The 23,092-nt window shown below is 47.8% G+C and overlaps 1 protein-coding gene across 1 annotated transcript in view; it reads left to right on the top strand.

Moving 5' to 3' along the window:
- The first annotated feature begins 18,200 nt into the window (after positions 1-18,200).
- Positions 18,201-23,092, top strand: part of TMEM179 (transmembrane protein 179) — a 48,290-nt gene continuing 43,398 nt past the window's right edge. Inside the window, exon 1 of the mRNA XM_073609488.1 lies at positions 18,201-18,577. Within this exon, the coding sequence (XP_073465589.1) occupies positions 18,273-18,577 (305 nt within the window). The 5' untranslated portion in view covers positions 18,201-18,272. The remainder of the gene's footprint in view (positions 18,578-23,092) is intronic.

The raw sequence follows: 23,092 nt of genomic DNA on the forward strand, positions 1-23,092 counted from the left end.
GTACCCACACAGTACCCCAAACAAATTGTTCCAAACAAAGCATTACTCACCCAGCGAACCTCTGCCTCTCTCAGAGAACATATCTGCCGCTGGGGAGAGGCCTGGACTGGCCCTTCTCCCTGGAGTCCTTTCTGCCGCTGGAGAGAAGACAGGGTGACTGGGCTCACTCCGTCATGCTGTTGGGGATCTGGGCTGACTGCCCAGCATCCCTGGGGTATACAGGTGGAGACTGAAGTCCCATTCACCTTCACAGGAAATCCATCCTCTGTTAGTTGAGGGCAGAGTCCAGCAGTACTCGGCCCTGTTGCCAGCCCTTCTGCTGGAAACCCCACACCATCTGCTCCGGATAACTGTTGGGGAGGGAGGCCGACTGCCCTGCCTCCTTGGAACTCTGTAGTTGTTTCCGGTACTGGGCAGAGATTGGTAGCACTCTGCTCGGTTGCCAGTGCTTCAACTGGGGAAGTTCCTTGTAACTCCACAGATACTGCTGTTGGTGCTGGGCAGAGCACAGTGAAGCTTGGCCCCAATATCAGCTCTTCTGCTGGAGGCTCATCAGGTTGTTCTTCCTCAGCAGAAAAGTCTATTAAATCCCCTACCTCTATAACTGGTGTCTGGGGATAGAGGTTCACGATCTCCTGTCCGTGGAACTCAGAAGATGCTATCGGTGCTGAGCAGAGCACAGTGAAGTTTGGCCCTAATACCAGCTCTTCTGCTGGGGGCTCACCCGATTGTTCCTCCTCAGCAGAAAAGTCTATCAAATCCCCTGTCTCTGCAACTGGTGTCTGGGGATAGAGGTTCACCATCTCCTGCCCATGGAACCCAGAAGATGCTATCAGTGCTGGGCAGAGGTTAGCAGAGCTCTGCCCTGTTGTCAGCACTTCAGCTATGGGGATGGCAAACTCCAGATTTTCCACTACTGATTCTCTGGCATGCTGCTGGACAGGCACATTCCTCTATCCAAGATCATCCCATGCAGAAACAGGATCATCAAGGTCAGTCAGCACTTGCTGCATCCGCCATAAGACCTCCGCCTCCATAGCTGTGGGGGCAGGTTGGAAAAGCACACTATTACTCTGCCACCTTGCCGACTCTTGAGCCAGGATTTCAGGGTTGGCAACTGGTATTTCCTGATAGTCCCAGGCAAAGGGAGGCCAGCCCTGGCACTGAGCAACATCTAGCAGCCGTTTGTAGGCGATCTCCAGCTCCCATTCCTGAACGGCCAGAAACTCCAAATCTTCCTGTGCCCAGTGCACTTCCGAAATGTTCAGTAGCCCTTCTCTCAAATCCATGATTTCGTCCACCCGTCACTCCAAATCACTCCCAAAGTTAGGGTCCCCTGTCAGCTTCACATACAACAGCCCCAAGCCGCTGTAGCTTAAGCCTTCTGTTGGGATGTCATCCGCTATCCAGGGACATGCTTGGGATACATGCCACCGGAGGGCTCTGTAGCTCTCATCCAGCTTCATCTTTGCCCAGACCAGCCTTCTTAATTCAGCTGTCTGCTCCTTGTACAGTTTTTCTCCCAAAAACCGCACCCGCAATCCGTACTGTGACCAGTACCTTTCCTGGATGGAGGGGAGAACTCTTCCCTGGTGTCGCTGCTCACGGGCTAGCGCTTCTTTCCAGAGTTTGCAGCGAATAGAATCACACCATCCCAGCAGGACCTGCTCTGATACTGGTCCTCTGTGCTGTATCTGCATCTCTCGCAACCTCCTTCTGAATTCCTCCTCCATGGCGGCTGGTATCTGTACCTCTCCTCTCCTCTCCTGCTATCTGGACCTTGGATCCAGGTGGAAGTTTGGATGTCCCAGACTGCAGGAAGAGTCCTGCTGCTTGCCACCAATGTAACGGAACTGTAAGACCAGACTGAAGTGAGGGCATCACTTTCCACACTTTATTCCACACCAGCTGAGGCTTCCGAGGACCAACCTTGGTCTTCTAGCCAGGAAGAAGTGGAGGAGCCCAGCTTGAGGCAGGTATAGTATTTTTCTACATATTTCTTGTCCTAAAATTATGATTTGATTATGATTAATGATGTTAACTAGATGTTATTATTGCTAAGAAATGAATGATTGAACAAAAAGTGTTTTACATATCAATAGACAGTAGTGGCCAAAAATGATTGGGACAAGAATGAAAAATGCTGGGGTCAGAATGATAGTCTATTCTATTTATTAAAATTCAATTTGCAACAGTCATGAGCTGAAAATTGTGTGTGATTGATAAAGCAAAAACTAAAACGATGTCCCTTTTTATACACAGGAAAGGCTCGGCCAGGATGAGGGTCTGGAATGTGGCAGCCAGGAGGTGGCAGGGGGAAGTGGCAGCCAGGAGGTGGCAGGGGGAAGTGGCAGCCAGGAGGTGGTTGGGCCCAGTGGACTCACCCGATCCCAGGTCCCTCCCCTCCGCCTTCCACCCAAAAGGCCAAGGAAGGGGAGGAACGTGGAGGAGGCAGCACTTGCCCTCATTCGGGATGCTTATGCGACCCTGAGAGACCCCCCCCAGCATTCAAGAGGGCTATGGCTGCATAGTAGCAGCGAAAATGCAGGAAATGGAGAAGGGACAATGCCTCTTATGTGAGAACATAATTTTACAGACCCTAAATAAGGGGTTAAGTGGACAAATGACAGAAAATACACACCTTTCTGGGTTCGTCCATCCTCCTCTTCCTCCTCCTCCTACACCTCCTGCCACAACTCGACAAACAAAGCTACAGCATGCAGGGAAGCATGGAAGGAAGACAAGAGAGTAATGGCCTGGGTTCACTCTGGTCTGTAGTACCACAGCCTGGAGACATATATGTCATCTGCTGCTGTTCCTGATCTCTCGGAGTCCAGGATCAATTTGTGCTCCTTATTGTATGGACTCCTCAGGCTACCAATTTTTATTTTCAAAGAGTTGATGTCTGCCCTGGGGTACAAAGCCTTCGCAAATTTCTGCAGTTTCTCCAGCGTTGCCTTCCCTCTTTCTTTTATTATGACCCAGAATAAATGGTAATTTTGTTTTCAACAAATACTTGGCTATGTGTTTTTATTAAAAAAGGACAGTTTGTTTGTGAGTAGGCAGGTACATTTCAAAAATACATGTCAAGTTAACAAGGGACACCAACCTCCTTGAGGTTAAAAAATACAAGATAATAATGTTGTTGTGGTAACTTCATACACAAAAAAAATAAAAAATGATGGAGATCACTAGAAAATAATTTTAAAATAATAATAAAAAAGGAGATCTTGATTTAAATAAAAAAGGGAAAAAAATCACTAAAAAAATAATTCTAAACATTTTTAACAATAATAACAATATTACGGAGATCTGGCTTTAAAAACTAAAAATATTATTAAGGAGATCACAAGAAATAACAAAGAAATAAGTTTGTCAGAACTCTGTGTGAATATCAGCAGCAAAACAACTTCGTTCTTCTAGCATTATAGAGAACAAAAGAATGCCCTGCATTAAAAGATACAAAAATTTACAGCATGACGAATGTGCTATCTCCATTACGAACACTAGTTTTACCAGACCAAGCGCTTCTGTCTCGTACTTGATTCAGAGCATGCATGTTTTTTTGCGTGGCAAGCACAGAGGTAATATATTTTTTGTGGTTAGTGACAAGGTTTGCACACGTCTCAGGAGGGATTTTGGTCCACTCTTCTTCGTTTTTTGGCTGTCGCTTGGCAACTCAAAGTTTCAGCTCCCTCCATACATTTTCTATAGAATTACAGTCTGGAGACTGGCAAGGCCACTTCATGGCCTTAATGTGCTTCTTCTTGAGACACTTATTTGTTGACTTGGTGGTATGTTTTGGGTCATTTTCATGACTAGGGATGAGCTTCTAGTTCGAGTCGAACTCATGTTCAACTCGAACATTGGCTGTTCGTCCGTTCGCCGAACAGCGAACAATTTGGGGTGTTCGTGGCAAATTCGAAAGCCGTGGAACACCCTTTAAAAGTCTATGGGAGAAATCAAAAGTGCTAATTTTAAAGGCTTTTATGCAAGTTATTGTCATAAAAAGTGTTTGGGGACCTGGGTCCTGCCCCAGGGGACAAGAATCAATGCTAAAAAAGGTTTTAAAAATGGCCTTTTTTTCGGGAGAAGTGATTTTAATAATGCTTAAAGTGAAACAACAAAAGTGTAATATTCCTTTAAATTTCATACCTGGGGGGTGTCTATAGTATGCCTGTAAAGGGGCGCATGTTTCCCGTGTTTAGAACAGTCTGACAGCAAAATGACATTTCAAAGGAAAAAAAGTCATTTAAAACTACTCGCAGCTATTAATGAATTGCTGGTCCGACAATACACATAAAAGTTCATTGATAAAAACGGCATGGAAATTCCCCACAGGGGAACCCCGAACCAAAATTTAAAAAAAAAAATGACGTGGGGGGTCCCCCTAAATCCCATACCAGGCCCTTCAGGTCATGTTCGTGTCCCATAGACTTTAACGGTTTTTGCGTGTCCAAACTAATTTTTTGCCTGTTCGCAAGTGCTGGTGCAAACCGAACAGGGGGGTGTTCGGCTCATCCCTAGTCATGACCCATCTTCAATATTCTGGCTGAGGGAAGAAGATTCTCATCCAAGATTTTACAATACATGGCCCCATCCATTGGCCCCTCAATGCGGCAAAGTCGCCCTCCTCAGGAAGGCACATGTACAGTCATGCCAATGAACATCTAAATGATTCAAAGAAGGATTGGGAGAAAGTGCTGCGGTCAGATGAGACCAAAATCCCCGGACAGGTAAAGCGGCTATACGATGGGTCAGAACGGGTGATCGTGGCACTCCAGGTCAGCAGGACCGGGTGCGATGGGAAGGGGGTCCAGTGTAAGTTCACCTTACAGATTTTCTGTAAAGGTGAATTAACACTTTAACCACTTCCCGCAAACCACCATAGTTGTACATCGGTACTTTGGCGTAGAATATCAGGGTTATGGCAGCAGATAGCTGCCATAACCCTGGTATTTTGTGAAACAGTGGTCGGTCCGCTTTTAGACAAAAGTGGTCTCCGCAGCTTACCAGAGCCGCTGGTAGCGGTCGAGACAATCCAATGTTCTCCCCTGGGCTGTGAGTCGAGTGAGGGAATGATGACCCCCCACTCGACTCAATGACGTTGGATGACTGAAGCGACATCAACGTCAGTTCTGACCAATGGCCCTAAAGGGAAAACAAATTTTTATTGAATTTTATTGCATTTAAGTGTAAATGTGAGATCTGAGGTCTTTTTGACCCCAGATCTCACATTGACCACTTCAATACAGGACACTTATACACCTTCCTGCCCAGACCAATTTTCAGCTTTCAGTGCTGTTGCAGTTTGAATGACAATTGCGCAGTCATCCAACACTGTACCCAAACTAAATTTTTATCATTTTGTTCCCACAAATAGAGCTTTTTTTTGGTGGTATTTGATCACCTCTGCTAAACAAATAAAAAAAAAGACCGAAAATTTTGAAAAAAATAAAAGTTTTGCTTTTGTTTCTGTTAAAAAATGTTGTAGATAAGTAAGTTCTCTTTCACTGATGGGCACTGATAAGGCGGCACTGACAGGCACTGATAAGGCACCACCGATGAGGTGGCACCAATGAGCGGGCACTGATGATGGGCACTGGTAGGCGGCACTGATATGCAGCACTGATGGGCATTGATAGGCGGCACTGATGGGTGGCACTGATAGGCGACACTGATGGGCACTGAAAGGCTGCAAAGATGGGTTCTTATTGGTGGCAGTGATGGGTACTGATAGGCGGCACTGCTGGGCACTGATACGTGGCACTGATGGGCACTGATAGGCATCCCTGGTGGCACAGGCAGTGGTAGGCATTGTGAGTGGGCACTGATTGGCAGCTGCCTGGGCATTGATTGGCAGCTGCCTGGGCACAGATTAGTATTTCCCTGGGGGTCTAGGGGGCATACCTGGTGGTCCAGTGTGGATGGCTTCCTTGGTGGTCCTGGGCAGCTTCCCTGGTGGTCCTGGGTGGAATCTAAGGGGGGCTGTGCTGATAAACAATCAGAACAGACCCCCCCTGTCAGGAGAGCAGCCGATCGGCTCTCCTCTACTAGCGTCTGTCAGACCTCTCTTCCTGTTTACATCGTACTCAGCCGTGATTGGACACTCTCTGACGGAGACTCTTTACCTAGATCGGTGTTGCGGGGCGCGCAGCGGTTCAATATCCTGCGGATGTCATATGACGCCACTTTGCCGCCGTCATTCTGCTATATGGCGGGCAAAGTGGTTAAAGAGGTCCTGTCATGCTTTTTTCTATCATAAGGGATGTTTACATTCCTTGTAATAGGAATAAAAGTGATCCCAATTTTTTTTCTTAAAGAGACAGTGTAAAAATAAAAAATAAAAAGTTAAATAAATAAGAAAAAAGAAATAAATTCAAAGCGCCCCGTCCCACCGTGCTCGTGCGCAGAAGTGATTGCATACGCAAGTCGCGCCCGCATATGTAAACGGTGTTCAAACCACACAGGTGAGGTATCGCCGCGATTGTTGGAGCGGGAGCAATACTTCTAGCAAAAGACCTCCTCTGTAACTAATTTACTCAGTGTAAAATTATCTTTCACAATATAAAAAAAATTGGGCTAACTTTACTGTTTTCTTATTTTTAATGTAAAATTTGTATTTTTTCCAAAAAAATTGCATTTGTAAATACGAAATTTACAAACGCTGCGCAAATACAGTGTGGCATAAAGTATATCAACATCCACCATTTTATTCTTTAGGGCAGTGGTTCTCAACTCCTGTTCTCAAGACCCACTAACAGGCCAGGTTTGCAAGATTACTGAAATATATAACAGGTGATATCATTTGCTGCTCAGTGATTGCAGTATTCTAGTCTGCATGTCCCCAAGTTAATACTTAAAATCTGGCTTGTTAGTGGGCCCTGAGGACAGGAGTTGAGAACCACTGCTCTAGGGTGTCTGAAAAAAAAAAATATAATGTTTGGGGGTTCTAAGTTATTTTCTAGCAAAAAAACCCCCAAATTTTAACTTGTAAACAACAAGTTTGAAAAATAGGCCCGGTCCTTAAGTGGTTAAGAATTTAGAGAAGATCTGTAAAGAAGAGTGGCCAAAATCCCTCCTGAGATGTGTGCAAACCTGGTCACCAACTACAAGATACATTTACCTCAAGGGTAACAAGGGTTTCTCCACCAAGTACTAAGTCATGTTTTTATATAACAAATAAACTTGCATGCCACTGCTAGATAGGTGTAAAAATATCAAAACTGTGCAAAAAAAATTAAAAAGCTGCTAACGCTATTCACAATCCCAAATGTGTAACAAAGATAATAATTAAACAAGCTGTGCAGCACTAAAGTATCCAAATTAACATTATTTTAAATATAATGTGTAATAATTGCTATAAACAAAGGAATAAAATATGATACACACATAAAGAGCAAACAGCATCAAACACAATCTTCTCCACACAAATAAGATTTCACACAGTGATGTTCTTTATTCCATCCAATCCTGTTGGGCTCATAAATGTTGAAGACAAATAGGTCACAGCAAAGTGCCCCCCCCCCCTCCAGGAGTAATCTCACCTGATATAATGCGACCACTACAGTTAAGTAGGGTCAGAAACAGCTTTTTAGCCTCTCCAGGGCTATAACATGGTGCATTCCAAGCCTTCTCTCCACTATCTCCTTTAAGATGACCCGTGACATCCACAGTATATATAACGAAACACTGATAGTGCTTATATCATTTAAAAAGGGATTTATTGCATGAAGTAAAACACAGGGTACTCACATTATACTGGTGCTTCCAGCGCACCAGTCTACCACAAACTTAAAACTCTGCAGTAGGAAATATCTCTTTCATTTCACACAAGCCTCGCAAACACCCTTGTCGGTAGCCAGCTCCACGCCAGTTCCTGGTGTCGTCACCGTCCGTGCCCCTCCCCTACATGTGTCGACACAGGGTCACGTGTCTTCCTCAGGGGGATTTATATTGAACGTGCAGGCTGTCAATCTATTTATAAAGATCCCCTGAGGAAGATACGAATTTCCCTTGTATCGTCACATGTAGGGGAGGGGACAGGACGGTGCAGGAAGCAGCTGGTCTGCTTCACAGAGAACAGACATACGACCTCAACCAAAACCCAGTGTTTTAAGGCACATTACAGAGTGGTGCACTTAATGCACCTAACCCATGTGAGTACCCTGTACTGGGGCTTTTTTGTTTGTACAATAAAATTGTGTTAAACGGTATCACGCTATGGAGTCTCTTTCTAATGTTTGTATATGAGGATACAGCATCAACGAGCAGTCTGGATCCATATAGCTAACTTAGAATCCCTGAGGTGATTCATATGTGCGTTTGACCGAACTTAATTGCGAGGTCACATGCTCTAAGGTGAGCGGCCATTGCCTGAGGGTGGGGAGCACCTGAGTGTGGACACCGCAACACATTATTTTCACATTTTTATGAAGTCACCATATTACCTTTAATAAGCACTATATACCGATTATGTTGGACTGATCTGCATTTGATTAGAACGTCACTGTTATATGCACTATAGCACTTTATGATTCATGTTTGTGGCACCATATATTTAACTTTTATTAGTTTGCTTATTATTTTTATTTTGTCTGTGGAATGTGACATTTAACACAGAATTTATCATCACAGCAATCAAAAAGCTCTTTATACAGTTTCGGAATATATTATAATTTTTGTTAGTTTATCACTTTTTTTATTATTATTATTATTTTTCTCATAATTGTAAAGTAAAAGTATTTGTTGGAACTAATGTTAGGAGATAGCGCAGCATAGTAATTTTCTGTTTACATTGTTTTCACACGACTTTATGGGACGTGATCAGTGCTAGCAGCTGTCGATCATTAGTACTCATCTAGTATATTTTGTTTTTTATATATTTTGTCACTTTTAATATAGGTAGCTTGCAAGATCTTCTTAGTTTATTTATAAAGACGGGAACCATTTTCTTAAAGTCTTTGGGCGCTGCTGTTTTGTTGTGGTCCGGAGAGCACTTTTGCGGTGAACTATTTGTCTTCACCATTTATGAGCACAACAGGATTGGATTGAATAAAGGACATCACTGTGTGAAATCTTATTTATGTGGAGAAGGCTGTTTTTTCTCTATTTCTGCATGGACACATTTTTTTATATTTTATCATTTTTTTTGGTGACACGTATTTGACGCTGTTTGCTCTTTATGTTTTATTTCTTTGTTTATAGCAATTATTACACATTATATTTAAAATAATGTTAATTTGGATACATTAGCGCTGCACAGCTTGTTTAATTAATAACTACATGCTTTGCTTGGGAATCAAATACTTGTTCTACTCACTGAACTGCAATTCAATTTATAGCATTTGTTTTATGTGTTTTTTTTTTCTGGATTTTTGGTTGATATTCTGTCTCTATCCTTTAAAATAGACCAATGATAAACATTTTAGACCCTTCATTTCTTTGTAATTGGGCAAACGTACAAAATTTGCAGGGGATCAAATAATTATTTTCCCCACTGTACATTCCGAGTGTGCACAGATGACCAGCAGGTCTATGGGAACCGACAAAGACCTTTGACACATCTGCATTAATCACCCCCCGACTCAGATGTGCTGCAGGTCTTTGCTGGGTCCCAAAGACAGGGCTGAGACCTTTGGCACGTTGGTGCACATGCAAGATTTGGTGGCATACAAGAGGCGGCCTGGAAACCAAAATTTTGGGGGACTGAAGTTCCATTTTAAATAAAATATAAAATAAAAGTGATTTTTGCTCTGTTTCCATCTGATTTTTGATGCTGATGTTCCTTGATGTAGGATATACACCGCTTGGGTAAAAAAAAAGGTCTACTTTGTGTAATTTTCCTTATTCTGACAATACATTACACAACTTGTAGCGCATCGCGTCTGTTCTGCACTGCACAAATAGCTCTAAATGATAATTATTTCACCTCCCACATAATCAGAAGAATACAGCACTTATTTGTGTTTCGGATGACTGTAATTATTTAAATGGAGCAATTACAGCAGGCTATGCAGAGGAGAAAGATAAGGGGAATAATTATATTATAGAGGTAAAAGAGACGGTTGTTAAGGCAAGTGTGACTTTCACAGGAAAGCTTTCAGCCGCAAAGGAATTAGGAATATGTCGTATGTGTTAATGTAACCGAGGCAAGTATTTTAGAACAAGATGGAATACCTGCTGCAAGAGCAAAAGTCAGATAATCATAATTTCTCAAAGACTAAAGAGTATAATTTGCATAAATATTGTTTATAAAGAGCAATTAGCAGTAAATTGACATGCAAAACAAGTAGTAATTGAACTCTGTCAATGACAGTTCCAGAGCTCATCGGCATATTGTCATACAATGCATCTGGGCATCTGCATGGAAATTCTGTTTTTGTACGTGCCATTACCATGTTATTATTTGAGTCATAGGGGACTGCAATCAACTGATTTCTCTTCGTCTAAGTATTCAGGTGGTTAGACAACAGGCAGAGTTTCATCCAAAAATCACATCATCCTGAAACAGAATTTAGACAAGGACCCCCTGGGTGAAATGGTTTAATAAAATGAATGGTGTGTAACAGTACCAATTTTGTTGTTAGTAAAATATTTCCAAAACGCTCATTGAGCTCGTTAGGCAAAATTTGCTCGAAAAAGTGTTCTTTGGGCCATTTACACCATTGCATTGCAGTAATGAATGTTACGTGTGTAGCGCCCTCATGGATGCTAGGCTACTTGGTAAATGTAGTTCTTTTTGGCTTTCCTGTAATCAGTGCAGCAGTTGCTGATTGTTTTGGACTGATCAGGAACTCACAGGCTCCAGGCTTGTTTGCTTCTTCCTGTCTTCTGGAAGGCTTCAGAACATAGAAGTGGAGCAGGTCAAATGAGTAGCCTGAATATTTATGGGGTCTCAGCCAATCCCTGGAGAGGTGTGCCAATTCCTGGGGAGGTGTGTCCATCCCTGGGGAGGTGTGCCAATCCCCGAGGAGGTGTGTCCATCCCTGGGGAGGTGTGCCAATCCTTGGGGAAGTGTGCTGCAGAGCACATAAATAAACTGGAATCTGGATCAGTATGGTTCTTGTCCAGGAAGAGAGGTTCCCAGCCTGGAGGGCTGCTTCCTTTCCATGAAGTTCAGCTGAAATTTACCTGAACTCATCGAGGTCCCAGCTATGCTAAAGCTGGGGGTCCTGCTTAAATCCATGAAGCCAAGCAGGAGGATTTCCCCCAGGATCTGGTCTGGAGGGTTCATTAAGGAAGTGTCTGTCTGATACTGGAAGGAGGCATACACGTATCCAGGGACATTGTGAGCACAGACCTGAGTGCAAAATCTGGGTGACTGTTACTGCTCTTAGCACCTGGTGCATTAATACTAAGGCTTGTCTGGCCTGGGACATTGCTCATGGTGTCCCAGTGCTGTCCATTTCTTGGGCTATTATTAAAGGGACAGTTCTAAGAAGTAGCTGCAGAGTCAAGAGTGCCCTCTAATTACTGCTAAGCATTTTCTGAAGTACCCCATGGCTCCCAGTGTCCTGTACAAGTTTATTCAACAAATATCAAAAAGGCAACCCCTAGACTGTTTATTGAGCCAGAAGAGTGAATGTTGCTGGGTGCCTGGCTTCCGCTGCACTAGTGGAGAAAGGAACCTGTGGATAATTAGCGGTCCATTTGGGGGTGCTACATGTCCATTGATGTACGACGTTGTCATTCATTTTGAATGGCACCTTGGCGTCCCTTCATGATGCACCACAATGCACACTAAAACACTATTGTGATACAAAAAAAAAAAAATGCAACCTGCACCATTTTAGATCCATCATGGTACATTGGGCAGCACATTCAATGAATCGATTGCCTTAACACAACGCATGTTATTGTGTGACATAGTGTGTGTTAACGCATCATGACTGATCAGGCTGGGGTCAATAGGCCTTTAGTGTTTATGTTTTTTCTTATGTATTTGATTATTTGTGTATTGTGAGGGTTCAAGGGCTGGTTGCTATATTGAGGCACTGATGGGCTGGAAGAGATCATCATCACAGGGCTATTTACTCCCTTTTTTCCCTTCATAAGAGATCCTTTAGATGTTGAGGGGCATTTCGACTGGAATCAGCATAGCATTGAGACAGCACTCTTAAGTGAAAGTAAAATATCCCCGCGCCACTAAATAGATAAAAACTGCACTGCTGCAAGCACTGAAAAGTTGAACGGAAAACCCCAAAGTAAAAAGCAAAAATAGATAGTGCTGCGCTGTGTAATCTAAACATAAATATCTATAATGAGGTGAACTAAATTAATACACAGTAAAGTGACAATGTGCTATATATTAAACAACCATAACTGTGCTGGCAACAAATAAAGTGGTAATGTGCATATGTGCAAGTGATAAATAAACTAGAGCATCACATCAGAGCAATGCTCTCATAAGAAAAGAACCTAAAAATGTCCTTATCTTCTTAGTGATAAATAAATAACATGGAATAACATCAAATATCTATAAAATGTTCTTTTCTTTTTTTGTGGTGAATAATAAGAAAATATGCAAAATTTGTGAAATTCCTTCTTCTGTGCCAAGAGTCTATATAAAGTGCAGAGAGTGACTTCTTATCTTCATTGCAATACGTAGTGTATAGGTGTCCCCTTACCTTACGGCTGTAAGGTAACAGCATGTAAGTGTATCTTTTAGGGTAACGGATATGTTCCCTATGTATCCAGGTGTCCACCGACCTCCGGATCTGGTGTTTTAAATATGGTGGTGTGTGTCCGTCTTTGGAAGCCAACAACACTCTGCCAGACGTGGCCAGTTCAGCGTCACCTCAGTGAGAGGGTGTTGAGGGTATAAAGGGAAGAAGAGGAGGGGATGCTCGATGGTGTAGTATGTTTAAAAAGTAAATTTATTAAAGTTAAAACAACTAGAGTACTCACATTGCTTTACACATACAATTCAAAAACAAACACGAGCAGCAAGCTCGCCGACGTCACTTCCGGTGCCTGTAGGTCCCGACGTGTGTTCGTCACGGTCACGTGACTTCATCAGGGGATGGTCACTGGCAACGGAAGTCTCCTAATATATGCTTACAATTGAACTAATTGGGTGGCCATTTTCCCATAGCACAACAGTAAATGGAGCGGTGGCCATTTTCCCATAGATATTTGTCTATGGCCAGCATCCCAGCCATTACACTGGAGTCAAATGGCCTAGTTTCACATATCGGCCATTTTCTTAGTGACCAGTGAGTACAGCAAATGGAAAATAAATCACAAAATAACGTTTATAAACAAGGAAAAAATTTATATAGCTAAAACTGATGCAACTTGAAATTGTTGAACGAATCCTAGAAAAGATATGGACGAATGTTTAAAAAAGCGGGTGGATCCTGCTCAAACAGTATACACTGCCTAATTGAGACAGCACTCTTGCAGCAACCCATTTTCCTGTAATCCTATGGGAGACGCAAGCTTTATATTTCAAAATGTAAAAAAAGGAAAAAATGCTGGTAGATTCAAGCCTTGTCTGGAAGATTTATGAAGTGACTGAACAAAAGGTTGACAAAGCATAAGATAATAATTCATTTTCAATTTAAGAAAGGAATAACAGCAGTGGTAGCAGGCCTGTTAGTTTCAGGTGACCAACTTGTCTTTTGCAGCCATTAGGCCAATAACGACATAGGCATGGTGCTTTTGTAGGATTAAAATGCCTGTATGATAACGTTTGGTTTATTACATCAGGCATTTGTGTGTGTAGGAGGTGGCAAGTGAACGTATAGTCGGGAATTGTTTTTTATAGTTTTGGATAGAGTAAGAAAGGGTTAAAACTCAATCCAAATGATTTTTTTTTGCTGTCTGTGGCCATTGCAGAAAGTTCCTTTCAATACCCATCGCAGAGAACACAACAGAATGTGGAGAATTCCCCTGTTAGACAGTTGGCCTAAGCATAGGTATCCCCCATTGGAAGATTTCCCCCTTACCTCTTGTTTTGGGGACAACTAATTCCCCATACCAGCCTTTCTCAACAAGGGTGCCTTCAGGTTTCTTCAGGGGTGCCCTGGCAAAATGCCTAAAAATTGCCCAAAATTGTATACAAGTCAGCGAGTGAACCGAGCCTGCCTTTTAGTTACACAAAACCACAGGTTTTCATCGGAGAGCATTACAACCTTCTAGCCACCAGCTTCTTAACAACCCACAATGTCATTGGTTGATAAGGACACTGGACACTTGCAAAGCATCCTTGTTTGGCCCTCCCCTGCCCCTCTCCATCAGCGCTGGGGTCATATTGGCTGAACGAGGGAGAGAAACTGAGGAGGAAGAGAAATATTGGCATACTAGTCAGTACCAGTGTGCAAAGGTGTATTTACTTTGGAAGAATAAATCAACTCCAATGTTGGGTGTCCAATGTTGGGTGTCCTATGTGGATGTTGCTGCAATATCCAAAACTATTACTTTAGTTTTTTTATATTTTAGATTACGGTGCCTTGAGATTAAGTATAATTTTAAAGGGTACCTTGACTGAAAAAAAAGGTTGTGAAACAGCGCCCCACACGATCATTCTCAGAGACAATGGTCACCTGTACAAAAAGAGGTGAATCTCCCCATGTAGCGTGACCTCCATACAGGACATGTGACCTCCATACAGGACATGTAGTGTGACCTCCATACAGGACATGTATCGTGACCTCCATACAGGACATGTGACCTCCATACAGGACATGTAGTGTGACCTCCATACAGGACATGTAGAGTGACCTCCATACAGGACATGTAGCGTGATCTCCATACAGAATATGTGAACTCCATACAGGACATGTGACCTCCATACAGTACATGTAGTGTGACCCCCCCTATACAGGACATGTAGTGTGACCTCCATACAGGACATGTAGTGTGACCCCCCCTATACAGGACATGTAGTGTGACCCCCCCCTATACAGGACATGTAGTGTGACCCCCCCTATACAGGACATGTAGTGTGACCCCCCCTATACAGGACATGTAGTGTGACCCCCATACAGGACATGTAGTGTGACCCCCCTATACAGGACATGTAGTGTGACCCCCCCCCCCCTATACAGGACATGTAGTGTGACCTCCATACAGGACATGTAGTGTGACCCCCCCTATACAGGACATGTAGTGTGACCCCCCCATACAGGACATGTAGTGTGACCCCCCCCATACAGGACATGTAGTGTGACCCCCCCCCCATACAGGACATGTAGTGTGACCCCCCCTATACAGGACATGTAGTGTGACCCCCCCATACAGGACATGTAGTGTGACCTCCATACAGGACATGTATTGTGACCCTCTCCCCCATACAGGACATGTAGTGTGACCTCCATACAGGACATGTATTGTGACCCTCTCCCCCATACAGGACATGTAGTGTGACTCCCCCCATACAGACCATGTAGTGTGACCCCCCATACAGACCATGTAGTGTGACCCCCCCATACAGGACATGTAGTGTGAACCCCCCATACAGGACATGTAGTGTGACCCCCCCCATACAGGACATGTAGTGTGACCCCCCCATACAGGACATGTAGTGTGACCCCCCCCATACAGACCATGTAGTGTGACCCCCCCATACAGGACATGTAGTGTGGCCCCCCCATACAGGACATGTAGTGTGACCTCCATACAGGACATGTAGTGTGACCCTCTCCCCCATACAGGACATGTAGTGTGACCCCCCCATAAAGGACATGTAGTGTGACCCTCTCCCCCATACCTGACATGTAGTGTGACTCCCCCCATACAGACCATGTAGTGTGACCCCCCCATACAGGACATGTAGTGTGACCCCCCCCATACAGGACATGTAGTGTGACCCCCCCCATACAGGACATGTAGTGTGTCCCCCCCCATACAGGACATGTAGTATGACCCCCCCATACAGGACATGTAGTGTGACCTCCATACAGGACATGTAGGGGACCTCCATACAGGACATGTGACCTCCATACAGTACATGTAGTGTGACCCCCCCTATACAGGACATGTAGTGTGACCTCCATACAGGACATGTAGTGTGACCCCCCCCTATACAGGACATGTAGTGTGACCCCCCCCTATACAGGACATGTAGTCTGACCCCCATACAGGACATGTAGTGTGACCCCCCCCTATACAGGACATGTAGTGTGGCCTCCATACAGGACATGTAGTGTGACTCCCCCCATACAGGACATGTAGTGTGACCCCCCCATACAGGACATGTAGTGTGACCCCCCCATATAGGACATGTAGTGTGACCCCCCCATACAGGACATGTAGTGTGACCCCCCCATACAGGACATGTAGTGTGAGCCCCCATACAGACCATGTAGTGTGACCCCCCCATACAGGACATGTAGTGTGGCCCCCCCATACAGGACATGTAGTGTGTCCCCCCCCATACAGGACATGTAGTATGACCCCCCCATACAGGACATGTAGTGTGACCTCCATACAGGACATGTAGGGGACCTCCATACAGGACATGTGACCTCCATACAGTACATGTAGTGTGACCCCCCCTATACAGGACATGTAGTGTGACCCCCCCCTATACAGGACATGTAGTGTGACCTCCATACAGGACATGTAGTGTGACCCCCCCTATACAGGACATGTAGTGTGACCTCCATACAGGACATGTAGTGTGACCCCCCCCTATACAGGACATGTAGTGTGACCTCCATACAGGACATGTAGTGTGACCCCCCCCTATACAGGACATGTAGTGTGACCTCCATACAGGACATGTAGTGTGACCCCCCCTATACAGGACATGTAGTGTGACCTCCATACAGGACATGTAGTGTGACCCCCCCTATACAGGACATGTAGTGTGACCTCCATACAGTACATGTAGTGTGACCCCCCCTATACAGGACATGTAGTGTGACCTCCATACAGGACATGTAGTGTGACCTCCATACAGTACATGTAGTGTGACCCCCCCTATACAGGACATGTAGTGTGACCTCCATACAGGACATGTAGTGTGACCCCCCCTATACAGGACATGTAGTGTGACCCCCCCCTATACAGGACATGTAGTGTGACCCCCATACAGGACATGTAGTGTGACCCCCCCTATACAGGACATGTAGTGTGACCTCCATACAGTACATGTAGTGTGACCCCCCCTATACAGGACATGTAGTGTGACCTCCATACAGGACATGTAGTGTGACCCCCCCCTATACAGGATATGTAGTGTGACCCCCCCCTATACAGGACATGTAGTGTGACCTCCATACAGGACATGTAGTATGACCCCCCCATACAGGACATGTAGTGTGACCCCCCCATACAGGACATGTAGTGTGACCCCCCCTATACAGGACATGTAGTGTGACCTCCATACAGGACATGTAGTGTGACCCCCCCCTATACAGGATATGTAGTGTGACCCCCCCCTATACAGGACATGTAGTGTGACCTCCATACAGGACATGTAGTATGACCCCCCCATACAGGACATGTAGTGTGACCCCCCCATACAGGACATGTAGTGTGACCCCCCCTATACAGGACATGTAGTGTGACCTCCATACAGGACATGTAGTGTGACCCCCCCCTATACAGGATATGTAGTGTGACCCCCCCCTATACAGGACATGTAGTGTGACCTCCATACAGGACATGTAGTATGACCCCCCCATACAGGACATGTAGTGTGACCCCCCCATACAGGACATGTAGTGTGACCCCCCCTATACAGGACATGTAGTGTGACCTCCATACAGGACATGTAGTGTGACCCCCCCCTATACAGGATATGTAGTGTGACCCCCCCCTATACAGGACATGTAGTGTGACCTCCATACAGGACATGTAGTATGACCCCCCCATACAGGACATGTAGTGTGACCCCCCCATACAGGACATGTAGTGTGACCTCCATACAGACCATGTAGTGTTCCTCCTGTAGTGATGATGGATGATGACCCTGGTGGTCTTAGGTGGCTTACATCTCAGTTCAGTAGATGGATGATGGCTCTCTCTCTCCTTTCTCTCGCCCTCCTCCTCTCTTGCTCTCTCTCTCTCCTCTCTTTCTCCCTCTCACCCCCCTCTCCTTTCTCCCTCACTCCTCTCCCCTTCTCCTCTACCTCTCCCACCTCCTCTCTCTCCTCATCCCCCTCCTCCTCTCCTCTCTCATTTTCCCTCTCCCTTGCTCTTTCCTCTCTCCTCCTCTCTCTTCCTCTCTCTCCTCTCCCCTCCTCTCTTTCGTTCTCTCCTCCTCTCTCCTCTCCCGTTCCTCTCACTGCGCATGCTCGGTGTGGCTCCGGGCGGTGAAGATGGCGATGAACAATTTCCTCTTCGCTCAGTGTATTCTCTATTTCTTGGCCTTCCTCTTCAGCTTCATCGCCGTCATCCCGCTCTCCGAGAACAGCGCCGACTTCCACGGGAAATGTCTTCTCTTCACCGAGGGAGTGTGGCTGAGCGGGAACGTCTCCCTGGAGACTCGGGAACACTTCACTGTGGAGGAGTGGGGACCGGAGTCCGCCTGCAGGTTCAGCGTCTTCTCCGGACTCCTCTCCCTGCTGGCCGCCGCTCTGCAGGCCTGGAGGTCCCTCTTCCTCCTCTGCAAGGGGCATGACGAGTGAGTACCGGGGGAGGACCGGGGAGGACCGGAGGAGGACCGGAGGGGGGCGGGGACTGTGCGGGGTATGGATGGAGGGGAGGATAGACCGTCTGAGATTTCAGCACCATGGACAGCGATCATCTCCTCCCTCCATATACAAAACAATATATCTCCTCTCCATTCTCCTCTCCCTCCTCTCTCCATTCACATTCAATTCACATCTCCCTCATTTCTCTTTCTATTTTCTTCACTCCCTCTCTCCTCCACCCCCACTCTTCTCCATCCCCCCTCTCCTCCATCCCCCCTCTCCTCCATCCTCCCTCTCCTCCATCCTCCTCTCTTCTCCATCCCCCCTCTCCTCCATCCTCCTCTCTCCTCCACCCCCACTCTTCTCCATCCCCCTCTCCTCCATCCTCCTCTCTCTTCCACCCCCTCTCCCCTCTTTCCCCCTCCCCTCCACCCGCTCTCCCCTCCACCCCTTCTCCTCTCCTCTCCCCTCCACCCCATCTCTCCTCCACCCCATCTCTCCTCCACCCCCTCTCCCCTCCACCCCCTCTCCCTTCCACCCCCACTCCCCTCTTTCCCCCTCTCCCCTACACCCCCTCTCCCCTCCTCTCCCCTCCACCCCCTCTTTCCTCCACCCCCTCTCCCTTCCACCCCCTCTATCCTCCACCACCCCTCCCCTCTTTCCCCTTCTTTCCACCCTCTCTCCCCTCCACCCCTCTCCCCCCCCCTCTCTCCTCCACCCCCTCTCCTCTCCTCTCTCCTCCACCCCTCTCCCCTCTTTCCCCCTCTCTCCTCCACCCCCTCTGCCCTCCTCTCTCCTCCACCCCCTCTGTCCTCCACCCCCTCTCCCCTCCAACCCCTCTCCCCTCCACCCCCACTCTCCTCCACCACCCCTCCCCTCTTTCCCCTTCTTTCCACCCCTCTCTCCCCTCCACCCCTCTCCCCCCCTCTCTCCTCCACCCCCTCTCCCCCTCCTCTCTCCTCCACCCCTCTCCCCTCTTTCCCCCTCTCTCCTCCACCCCCTCTGCCCTCCTCTCTCCTCCACCCCCTCTGTCCTCCACCCCCTCTCCCCTCCAACCCCTCTCCCCTCCACCCCCACTCTCCTACACCCCCTCTTTCCCCCTCTCTCCTCCACCCCCCTCTCTCCTCCACCCCCCTCTCTCCTCCACCCCCCTCTCTCCTCCACCCCCCTCTCTCCTCCATCCCCTCTCTCCTCCACCCCCTCTCCCCTCCACCCCCTCTCCCCTCCACCCCCTCTCTACTCCACCCCCTCCCCTCTTTCCTCCACCCTCTCTTACCTCCACCCCCTCTCCCCTCTTTCCCCCTCTCTCCTCCACCCAATCTCCCCTCCCCTCTCCTCCATCCCCTCTCTCCTCCACCCCTCTCCCCTTCACCCCCTTTCTCCTCCACTCCCTCTCCCCCCTATCCCCCTCTCTCCTCCACCTTCTCTCCTTCATCCCCCTCTCTCCTCCATCCCCCTCTCTCCTCCATCCCCCTCTCCCCTCCATCCCCCTCTCCCCTCCATCCCCCTCTCCTCCACCCCTCTCTCCTCCACCCCCTTTCTCCTCTATCTCCCTCTCTCCTACAACTCCCCTCTCTCTCCTCTCCACCCTCTCTCTCCTCCATCCCCCCTTTCTCTTCCACTACCTCCCCTCCTCCATCCCTCTCTCTCTCCCCTCCACCTCCCTCTCTCTCCTCTATCCTTCCCTCTACACCACCCCCTCTCCCCCTCCACCCCCTCCCTCCTATACAGGACATGTAGTGTGACCTCCATACAGGACATGTAGTGTGACCCCCCCTATACAGGACATGTAGTGTGACCCCCCCATACAGGACATGTAGTGTGACCCCCCCCATACAGGACATGTAGTGTGACCCCCCCCCCATACAGGACATGTAGTGTGACCCCCCCTATACAGGACATGTAGTGTGACCCCCCCATACAGGACATGTAGTGTGACCTCCATACAGGACATGTATTGTGACCCTCTCCCCCATACAGGACATGTAGTGTGACTCCCCCCATACAGACCATGTAGTGTGACCCCCCATACAGACCATGTAGTGTGACCCCCCCATACAGGACATGTAGTGTGAACCCCCCATACAGGACATGTAGTGTGACCCCCCCCATACAGGACATGTAGTGTGACCCCCCCATACAGGACATGTAGTGTGACCCCCCCCATACAGACCATTGTGACCCCCCCATACAGGACATGTAGTGTGGCCCCCCCATACAGGACATGTAGTGTGACCTCCATACAGGACATGTAGTGTGACCCTCTCCCCCATACAGGACATGTAGTGTGACCCCCCCATAAAGGACATGTAGTGTGACCCTCTCCCCCATACCTGACATGTAGTGTGACTCCCCCCATACAGACCATGTAGTGTGACCCCCCCATACAGGACATGTAGTGTGACCCCCCCCATACAGGACATGTAGTGTGACCCCCCCCCATACAGGACATGTAGTGTGTCCCCCCCCATACAGGACATGTAGTATGACCCCCCCATACAGGACATGTAGTGTGACCTCCATACAGGACATGTAGGGGACCTCCATACAGGACATGTGACCTCCATACAGTACATGTAGTGTGACCCCCCCTATACAGGACATGTAGTGTGACCTCCATACAGGACATGTAGTGTGACCCCCCCCTATACAGGACATGTAGTGTGACCCCCCCCTATACAGGACATGTAGTCTGACCCCCATACAGGACATGTAGTGTGACCCCCCCCTATACAGGACATGTAGTGTGGCCTCCATACAGGACATGTAGTGTGACTCCCCCCATACAGGACATGTAGTGTGACCCCCCCATACAGGACATGTAGTGTGACCCCCCCATATAGGACATGTAGTGTGACCCCCCCATACAGGACATGTAGTGTGACCCCCCCATACAGGACATGTAGTGTGGCCCCCCCATACAGGACATGTAGTGTGACCTCCATACAGGACATGTAGTGTGACCCTCTCCCCCATACAGGACATGTAGTGTGACCCCCCCATAAAGGACATGTAGTGTGACCCTCTCCCCCATACCTGACATGTAGTGTGACTCCCCCCATACAGACCATGTAGTGTGACCCCCCCATACAGGACATGTAGTGTGACCCCCCCCATACAGGACATGTAGTGTGACCCCCCCCATACAGGACATGTAGTGTGACCCCCCCATACAGGACATGTAGTGTGACCCCCCCATACAGACCATGTAGTGTGACCCCCCCATACAGGACATGTAGTGTGAGCCCCCATACAGACCATGTAGTGTGACCCCCCCATACAGGACATGTAGTGTGGCCCCCCCATACAGGACATGTAGTGTGTCCCCCCCCATACAGGACATGTAGTATGACCCCCCCATACAGGACATGTAGTGTGACCTCCATACAGGACATGTAGGGGACCTCCATACAGGACATGTGACCTCCATACAGTACATGTAGTGTGACCCCCCCTATACAGGACATGTAGTGTGACCCCCCCCTATACAGGACATGTAGTGTGACCTCCATACAGGACATGTAGTGTGACCCCCCCCTATACAGGACATGTAGTGTGACCTCCATACAGGACATGTAGTGTGACCCCCCCCTATACAGGACATGTAGTGTGACCTCCATACAGGACATGTAGTGTGACCCCCCCCTATACAGGACATGTAGTGTGACCTCCATACAGGACATGTAGTGTGACCCCCCCTATACAGGACATGTAGTGTGACCTCCATACAGGACATGTAGTGTGACCCCCCCTATACAGGACATGTAGTGTGACCTCCATACAGTACATGTAGTGTGACCCCCCCTATACAGGACATGTAGTGTGACCTCCATACAGGACATGTAGTGTGACCCCCCCTATACAGGACATGTAGTGTGACCCCCCCCTATACAGGACATGTAGTGTGACCCCCATACAGGACATGTAGTGTGACCCCCCCTATACAGGACATGTAGTGTGACCTCCATACAGTACATGTAGTGTGAACCTACTCTCTCCCCTCCACCTCCCTCTCTCTCCTCTATCCTTCCCTCTACACCACCCCCTCTCCCCTCCACCCCCTCTCTCCTCCACCCCCTCTCTCCTCCATCCCCTCTCCCCTCTTTCACCCACTCTCCTCCACCCCCTCTCCACTCCACCACCCCCTCTCCCCTCTTTCCCCCTCTCTCCCCACCCCCTCCCCTCTTTCCCCCTCTCCCCTACACCCCCTCTCCCCTCCTCTCACCTCCACCCCTTCTCCTCTCTCCTCCACCCCCTTCTCCTCCCCTCCACCCCCTCTTCCTCCACCCCCTCTCCCTTCCACCCCCTCTCTCCTCCACCACCCCTCCCCTCTTCCCCTTCTTTCCCACCCTCACCCCTCCACCCCTCCCCCCCTCTTCCCCCTCTCTCCTCCACCCCCTCTCCCCTCCTCTCTCCTCCACCCCCTCTCCCCTCCACCCCCTCTCCCCTCCACCCCACTCCCCACTTTCCCCCTCTCTCCTCCACCCCCTCACCCCTCCACCTCC

Source organism: Aquarana catesbeiana, linkage group LG13 (genome assembly GCF_042186555.1).
Source record: "Aquarana catesbeiana isolate 2022-GZ linkage group LG13, ASM4218655v1, whole genome shotgun sequence".
Lineage (NCBI taxonomy): Eukaryota > Metazoa > Chordata > Amphibia > Anura > Ranidae > Aquarana > Aquarana catesbeiana.